The sequence below is a fragment of the Rhinoderma darwinii genome, chromosome 2, assembly GCF_050947455.1.
Source record: "Rhinoderma darwinii isolate aRhiDar2 chromosome 2, aRhiDar2.hap1, whole genome shotgun sequence".
Lineage (NCBI taxonomy): Eukaryota > Metazoa > Chordata > Amphibia > Anura > Rhinodermatidae > Rhinoderma > Rhinoderma darwinii.
In genome coordinates, this window is record NC_134688.1 from 2,788,373 (window position 1) to 2,797,330 (window position 8,958).

The 8,958-nt window shown below is 43.7% G+C and overlaps 1 protein-coding gene across 1 annotated transcript; it reads right to left on the bottom strand.

Moving 5' to 3' along the window:
* Nucleotides 1-212: 212 nt before the first annotated feature.
* Nucleotides 213-7,368, bottom strand: LOC142740350 (T-cell ecto-ADP-ribosyltransferase 2-like). The gene is made up of 4 exons (XM_075849899.1): nucleotides 7,293-7,368; nucleotides 5,646-6,348; nucleotides 2,363-2,407; nucleotides 213-799 (listed from the first exon to the last, which is right to left on the bottom strand). The coding sequence occupies exons 1-4, from the start codon at nucleotides 7,353-7,355 to the stop codon at nucleotides 720-722; spliced, it is 891 nt and encodes a 296-aa protein (XP_075706014.1). The 5' UTR covers nucleotides 7,356-7,368; the 3' UTR covers nucleotides 213-719.
* Nucleotides 7,369-8,958: the final 1,590 nt, after the last annotated feature.

The following is an 8,958-nucleotide window of genomic DNA, read 5'->3' on the forward strand; positions in this document are numbered from 1 at the left end:
ATTTAATGTTCCCATCATGCACTGCTCTAACATGCCGGGACAGAGAGGCGTCTTCTTTCCTATTGGTTGAGCTGATATGTTTGGAAATACGTCTTCTGAGTTCCTGAATCGTCTTTCCTACATATCGTTTTGGACAGGGACATTGTGCCGCATTAATGACTCCACTATTTTGGCAATTAATAAATTGTTTAATCTGATCAATTTTATTATCAAGAGGATTAGAAAAACATTTTTTTAGTAGGAGACAATACTAGGAGCACAGGTACCAGCAACAGAGTAGGACCTGGTGGCAGAACCCACCAGTCTGGGCAGACCCACAATCAGGAGTAATACACGATCCTCAAGTAAAGGAGGATGGGACAGACAGGGTTTATATAGCAGAGTTCATTAGCAGCATCCAATAGAACAGCAACAAGAGGCAAAGCCCAAGACTCCAGCACAGGAGGGGTTAATGACTGTTTAGCCGCTGCAGTGTGGGGTTGTGTAATGCACCTGAGTATAGCTGAGGCAAAACAGGTAATGTAGCAGAGCTGACTTTGAAGTGAACAGTCCCTAGTCAGTAATCCCGCTAGGGTCAAAAACAATGTTGCCAGCAAGAAAGAGATGAGCAGTAACGGAAGAAACATTGTATCGATGGTTATTAGAATTGTGATGAATTATTTGACGGCGCTGTGTGTCGCCATTCATGTGTATAAAGGCAAAACCGAGTAACAAATGTCTCACAGGAGAGTAACCACAACCACCAGGAGAAGTGTGACTGCAGCGGAGAAGACTGTGCCGTGTATCCTGCCAGAGGAAGCTGCAGAAATAATCACATGCAAATGATGAGTCACAGGTGTCCCCACAAATCTTATCATATCTGACATCTGACATACTGTAATTCACTCCTTCATTTACAGTTCTTCTACATTTCTATTATATCACAAGCTGCAGAAATTTACAACCCCTGCTGGTTCAGTGTCTGTCCTGAGCATTCTCTGCTGCATTGTATTGTAGTAGTTGTAGTGTATAACCGCTTCTGCAGCAGAACATAATGCATTATGGGATTATCAAATTATTCCAAGGATGTATCGGCAAGATTATTCTATTTGGCAGCGAGTAAAATACAGTCTGCAGCCTTGGATGTGACTGGATTAGAAGACATGACGTAACTCAGCATTTATTCCCTCCATGTAATCCCTCTAAAGAAGCACTCTGGCAATTTTTGGGAAACATTTTTTTGCACATGTCATGCTGACTCACCAGCAATATTCTATCAGTGTCACATTAACTGTCTATACTATCTGTGAGGGCTTTGTGCAGAGAGTCCAGTGTATTTCTATGAGATGCTGCTTCTCACTGCCTCCTAAAAACTGACAGAGATAAATCTATCACTACAGAATGCAGAGGAGACAGACTGAGCTGCATCACCTAGGATAAACTGAGAATCTGCAATAAGGGGACAGTAGTTCTATGTCACTGATCTATCAATAGCAGTAGGCAGGGGAGACAGGCTGAAACTACTGTACATAGGACACACAGAGACTCTGCAGTGTGAGTGCAGAATGTCACTGATCTATTACTAGCAGGAGAGACAGGTTGAGGCTACATAGGATACACTGGAGACTCTGCAGTGTGAGGACAGAAGTTCTCGGTCACTGATCTATCACTAGCAGGAGGCAGAGGAGACCGGCTGAAGCTACATAGAGATACACAGAATCTACATTGTGCGGACAGAAGTTCTATGTCACTGATCTATCACTAGCAGGAGACAGGCTGAAGTTGTATCACATAGGATACACTGAAACTCTGCCGGGTGTGGATAGAAGCTCTATGTCACTGATCTATCAATAGCAGGAGGCAGAGGAGACAGGCTGAAACTACAAAGGGGTACACAGACTCTGCAGTGTGAGGACATAAGTTCTATGTCACTGATCTATCACTAGCAGGAGACAGGCTGAAGCTGCATCACATAGGATACACTGAGACTGCAGTGTGAGGACAGAAGTTCTATGTCACTGATCTATCACTAGCAGGAAACAGGCTGAAGCTGCATCACATAGGATACACTGAAACTCTGCCGGGTGTGGATAGAAGCTCTGTGTCACTGATCTATCACTAGCAGGAGACAGGCTGAAGTATTATAGAATAGGATACACTGAAACTCTGCCGGGTGTGGATAGAAACTCTGTGTCACTGATCTGTCAATAGCAGGAGGCAGACGAGACAGGCTGTAACTACAAAGGGGTACGCAGACTCTGCAGGGTGGGGACAGAAGTTCTATTTCACTGATCTGTTCATTGCAGGAGGCAGGGGAGACATACTTATAATACTTTTCCTTAGTTATATGTACATTGTATGGGGGCACGGACTGGACACTTACCTACAGCCTTCACACATTCATGGACAGACAGCTTGGAGTACTCCCCTGAATAAAGAAAACCATTTCCGATTAGTAGAGTATATATACACATTGATCAGCCATAAAATTTACAACCCCCGGCCTAATATTGTGTAGTCGTCCTCGTGCCTCTGTACAGCTGTGACCCATCATCATGGACTCCACAAGACGTGTGAAGGTTCCTGTGGTCTCAGGCACAAGACGTCAGCAGCAGATCCTGTAAGTTGGGAGGTGCGGCCTCAATGGAACGGACATTTCTCCAGAACACCCCACAGTGTATACGGTATGTTTGTGTATATGTATGTGTGTCTGTATATATGTGTATCACTATATATATATATATATATATGTGTGTGTGTGTGTGTGTTGCAGTGTGTGTTTGTGTGTTGCAGCGTGTGTGTGTGTGTTGCAGTGTGTGTTGCAGCGTGTATGTGTGTGTGTGTGTGTTGCAGTGTGTGTTTGTGTGTTGCAGCGTGTATGTGTGTGTGTGTGTGTGTGTGTGTGTGTGTATTACAATATATATATTCTTGTGTGTGTCACAGTGTGTATATGTTTATTGTGTACGTATACATCTACTATGTAAGTATATTTGTGACCCCCTCCTTTACAATCTCCTGTGATGTCTTGGTGTTTTAGCCGTCCCCCCTTCCCCGCTGCGTGTGTCTTTTCTACGTTATGAATATTTGTGATGTTATGCAGTGTAACACCAGACGCTCGTACGCTTGACAGCCAGATTAACCCCATAATGACCACCCATACGTCTTTTTACAGTGACCATTAATAGTCAGTTCACATGGCGGATTTTGCCGTCGGCAGGAAGATTCATCCTCCCATTAACTTCAATAGGAGGTTCGGGCAGAATCCACCCGAAGATCGGCCAGGATGCTTCTTTTTCCCGCTATCTGAAAAAATCAGCTAGCGGAAAAAGAAGCGTCTGACTTCAAATGAAATGAATGGGAGGTGGAATTCCGCCCAAAAAAATGTAAAAAGTGTGAACAGGGCCTAAGGGTGCAGGGACGCACTGCATTGTAGGCCTAGGGGGAACATATTCTACAACTCCGACAGGTGTCTCTAGTCCTTGCGTTGCAGAATATTTTTACCGTCAGCGTCATTGTAACGTTTTCCGCAGAGTATATTTACGCAGTGGAAATACAAAGCAATTACGACGCGTCTGAGCGCTCCCCAGGGGCTGTATTCCATTGTGCCACAGTTTTATAGGGTTAGGTTTAATGTCGACTGATAGCCAAGAGAATAGCCATAAGGGGTGCAGAGGTGGCAGTCACACCCGGACAATAGTACATATTGGAGGGAGCGGCAGCAACATGGCTCTCATTGGTCACTGAAGACCGGCCACGTGATCATGTTACTGGCCCTAAGGCCTCATGCACACGACCGTAGCCATGTGCACGGCCGTGATTTTAGAGTCGGCCGGCAGCGGACTGTCACCCGCGAGCCACCCGCAAATCGCGGGCTGTGCACATGGCCGCGGCCATTATTTTCTACGAGCCTGGACCGCAGAAGACGGCCGTAATAAGACATGCCCGTTCTTTCTGCGGTCCGGGCTCCTGGGCCATGCACGGACCGTAAAAACCACGGTCCTGTGCATGGCCCCATAGGAATGAATGGGGTCACAATTCTCATGTGGATTATCGGGGGAATTGCGGCCGCAAAAGCACGTTCGTGAGCATGGGGCATTACTAGACCCGGCGCAGTTACCCAATTATATAGCAGTCTATCTACACCAAACAAATGGCCACATCTTCGCATCGTACACGGCGGTGAATATCGCACTCAAACACAAGCAACATAACCAATAAAGAACAAATGCGTGAACATTCAGCCATTGTGAATGATAAAATCTATTATCTCTATCAAAGTCAATTATTACAACAATGAAATGCGAAGAATAAACGCGTCCCGCTGAAACAGAGGTCCCGGGGTCAGGCGGCGCCCCCGCGGCTCCTTCTCATGTGCTGCTGTGGTACGCTGCTCCTCTACACTGACACTTTATATGTTTTATGTGTCACTTTATACTTCGCTGTCGCGGGCCATCATGCTGCTATTGAACTTTCATTGCTCTGCTACCGTCTATTCCCGTGACTCGCTCTCCGTATTTTATTGTAGTAATGATTTATATTGATAGAGATGAGAGATTTTAACATTTACAATGGCTGAATTTTCACTCATTATTTCTGTATTTCGTTATTTTCCCACGAAGAAGATGCAAAAATCACTTTACTAGTGTCAAAAATAAAAGCTGCAGCGTTTCTACCCGCATGTGACCGGTCATGAACCCCTCCACACAGAATGACAGTCATGAACCCCGTCATCTACGGCGGTTAGTTGTCGTACATGCTTGTCATTCTGATCGCCCGGGGTGCGCGCGCGATCGCTGTGGGGCTCCGGCTGTGACTCACAACTGAGCTGCCGCTGCAACGGTCGGGATCGGAGATATCTTCGATCCCGGCCGTTTAATGTCTTAAATGACTAAGTCAATAGCGACAGCGGCACTTACGTAGTCTGACAGTCAATATGTTTTGGTAGACGGAGTAAACCCAAGTATTATACAAGCGATCAGATCACATTGTGAAGTTCTCTAGCGGGACTTTAAAAATTATTAATTGAAGTAAAAGAAAGTTTATTAAAAAAAAAAAAAAAAGTGTTCACCTAAAAGAAAATAATTTTTTTTTTCTATATATATGGTATTGACACGATTGAACCTTATTTAAGTCGCACGGTGAAAACAATGGCGTAATTATTAATTTTCCATCCCGTTACCCAAAAAAATATATAATAATAGTTAATCAATAAGTCCCATGTACCCGAAAAAGGTACCAATAAAAACAACATCTTGTCCTGCAAAAAAACAGGTGCGGCTCTAGGAATGTGCCGATGAAAAAATAATAAGGATTGTCTGGTCCTGAAGGGGTTAAAGGGGTTCTCTACGTTAAACAATCGCTTTTTGTTTGACGAGTTCTTTGAAAATAAGATGATCACAGGTTGTCCCCGGTGATCTGCTGTAATCTCTGTGTGAACCCCTGCAGATTTCAATTTCCCTGCAGCACCCCCATAGGGGAGATGAAGCATTACATTCAAATTCTGGCGATAATTATGTGTCCTTTGGAGATCCCGCCCTTTATGTCGTCACGTTACAAATTTAGCGAGCGACAAGAAAATTCACAAACTTTACCGCTAAAATGTCAACCCCTTTAAACCCAAATAGACCTCCGCAGGGTCATGGAGGGGTTAAGGCACCAGTACCTACCCTTAATATAAGCACAGTTAAAATTGCTGCAAAATTTTCTTGTATTGAGTTCGAAAACATCCTCCACTTCCGTTGGGGAGAGACTGAAAACCTCGTATCCCGGGACCAGAACCTCTCGTTCACAGGAAAATTGGGAGAATTGTTCGACATTGACCCCGGGATAATTGTGTATGACTAATAACGACTTGTTGCCCATAACCGTTGATTTGTCCTCTTGTAACGATGTATATAAGAAGTGGCCAAACTTGACGTAGGTGCTGCCATTTGGCGTCACCTCGACATTGTCATCGATTCCACTGTAGACTGTGTGGCGACTGCGCAGATTACTCTGTAACAGGAGCTCGTGACCGGCGGTCAGGTAAAAATGGAGCCATTTGAAGTCAAAGTTGTCCATGTAGCTTTTGTAGGACTTTCCTGCCGATCTCGCTGCGTTGTTGAAGTCTTCTCTGATGAAACTTGTGTAGGTCATTAGAGCGATCCCGTGATCATCTTTAAACGCTTGCGGAAGTTTGGTCTGTAGGTCGTTCTTCCTTAGCGCCCACAGCTGATTGGCTTCTTCCCAGGCTCTCTTAAATTTCTTATTTTTACTCTTTTCAATCTGAAGAACATCATTTTGCTCAAGTTTATTCTCCATGTCCCGTTTGCACCCCAAGTATTGGTCATCGAATGCTTCTTCTGCAAGGTCCAAAGTTTGGCTTTGCTCCTAAAAACCAAACATGAACATCAGTAACCGCAGCTCTAAGCATCTGTACAATCAAGAAGAAACCATGGCCAAGACAACGTCAGGTAGATAAGGACGAAGACTAAGGTTGGCAGATCGTCCATAAATAGTCCGGCCTCCTAGGATAACGTTTCATCCCATGTGACTGCTGCAACCAATCAGAGGCCAATCAGAGGCTGCAGTGGTCACACGACCTGCAACGTTACCCCAGGAGGCCGGACCGCACCCAGAGTAGTGGTAGCGGGTAAGTGTGAACGTTTTTATTTATTTTTCCGGCGCTGCTATGCGCAGTGGAAATTCTGCAAAGAAAAACACACCACAATGTGGTGCGATTTTTCGGACGGCATTCCCTGCGATGTTCAGGGCGGTTAGGCAGCGAAGCTTGACACAACGTATCCACCCAGAACACGCCCTAAGGCCGGGAAAAAAAATGCATAAAAATTGCACGGAAAGTGTTCTGTGGTGCGTTTTTCAACTCCACAGCATATCAATTTATGCTGCGTGTTCTGTGCGGAGACGCCGCAGGTTCTGTGTGGAGACGCCGTGGGTTCTGTGCGGTGACGCCGCGTGTTCTGTGCGGTAATGCCGCGTGTTCTGTGCGGTGACGCCGCGTGTTCTGTGCGGTGATGTCGCGGGTTCTCTGTGGAGACGCTGCGGGTTTGGCCCATAGACTTAAGTGAGGAGCAGAAATTCCGCAACAGAACTGCAGCAACGTGAGCAGCAAAAACAAACTATTTGGTGCGAATTTCTGTCATGGATTTATTAGCGTTGTTCTAGACATTCTGTTGCAGATCCTGTGTGTGGGAACATGACCCTCACACTATAAATAAGTCAGGGTCTCCCGTGAGTTGGAAACCCCTTATGTCCAATCAGGTTGATGTTCTTAGAAACTTGGACATGAAGAGTTCTGCGGCTCAGGAACGTACCTGCGATGTCGGCATCATGATAAAGGCAAAGAGGACGCTCAAACTTCCTACCCAATGATTCATCCTGATTGATGTCACCGTCAGTGACCTGGAAAGAAAAAGGAATCCCATCAAAATGAATCATGACATCACCGGAACGTTGTCACTCTGATTAATGACGTCACTTCCTATGGAGGGAAGAAAGTTATTTCATATCAGCTGCTTCTGTGGAAAGAAAGTAATTGCCCCCTTTAGTTAATCAGTCGACTAGTTAAGCAAATCTTATAAATAATTGGGTGCAGTTCAACCAGACACATTAGGGCACATAGCAGTCGTGTGCCGCGCAATGAATAACCGTGTGGCCAACCCGCGCATGGTTTCACGGTGAATTACTGCCGTTTTGCTATGCGATTTTTGCCTGCGTGGCTTGTACAAGTGAAATTTGTTTTTTCTCCCTGTAGAAGCTGCACAGCCAAAAAACGAATTTAAAAAACACGATAATACACGGTAAAACCAGATACGAGTTGGCAGTGCAGTTCCTGGCCATGCGGCACAATATCGCTAAACATGAACACGTACGGACAGTCTTAGGCTTCATTACGGCCAGACCTGGTGAATCTGAGGGTATGTGCACACGTAGTGACCAAAAACGTCTGAAAATACAGAGCTGTTTTCAAGGGAAAACCGACCCTGCTTTTCAGACGTTTTTTGAGCAACTTACGTTTTTCGCGCCATTTTCGCAGCGTTTTTTATGTCCGTTTTTGGAGCTGTTTTCATTGGAGTCTATGAGAAAACGGCTCCAAAAACGTCCAAAGAAGTGTCCTGCACTTCTTTTGCCGAGGCTGTATTTTTATGCGTCGTCGTTTGACAGCTGTCAAACGACGACGCGTAAATGACAGGTCGTCTGCACAGTATGTCGGCAAACCCATTCAGATGAATGGGCAGATGTTTGCCGACGTATTGGAGCCGTATTTTCAGACGTAAAACGAGGCATAATACGCCTCGTTTACGTCTGAAAATAGGTCGTGTGAACCCAGCCTAAACATCACCTACATACGACCAGCAAAGTGAAGTCGGAAAAAAGGAATCAACGAGCAGCAACTAAGCCGGGATCATAGGAAATTCCTGAAAAAATTGAGAAAGAAAGTGATTGAAATATTTCAATGTGGAAAGGGTTAAACATAGTAACATAAAATAGGAACAGATTACCATAGTAATATAGCAATAGAATAACAGAGTAATATAGTAATATAGCAATATAGTAATATAATAACAGAGTAATATAGTAATATAGTAATATAGCAATATAATAACAGAGTAATATAGTAATATAGCAATAGAATAACAGAGTAATATAGTAATATAGCAATATAATAACAGAGTAATATAGTAATATAGTAATATAGTAATATAATAACAGAGTAATATAGTAATATAGTAATATAGCAATATAATAACAGAGTAATATAGTAATATAGCAATAGAATAACAGAGTAATATAGTAATATAGCAATATAATAACAGAGTAATATAGTAATATAGTAATATAGCAATATAATAACAGAGTAATATAGTAATATAGTAATATAGCAATAGAATAACAGAGTAATATAGTAATATAATAACAGAGTAATATAGTAATATAGTAATATAGCAATATAATAACAGAGTAATATAGTAATATAGC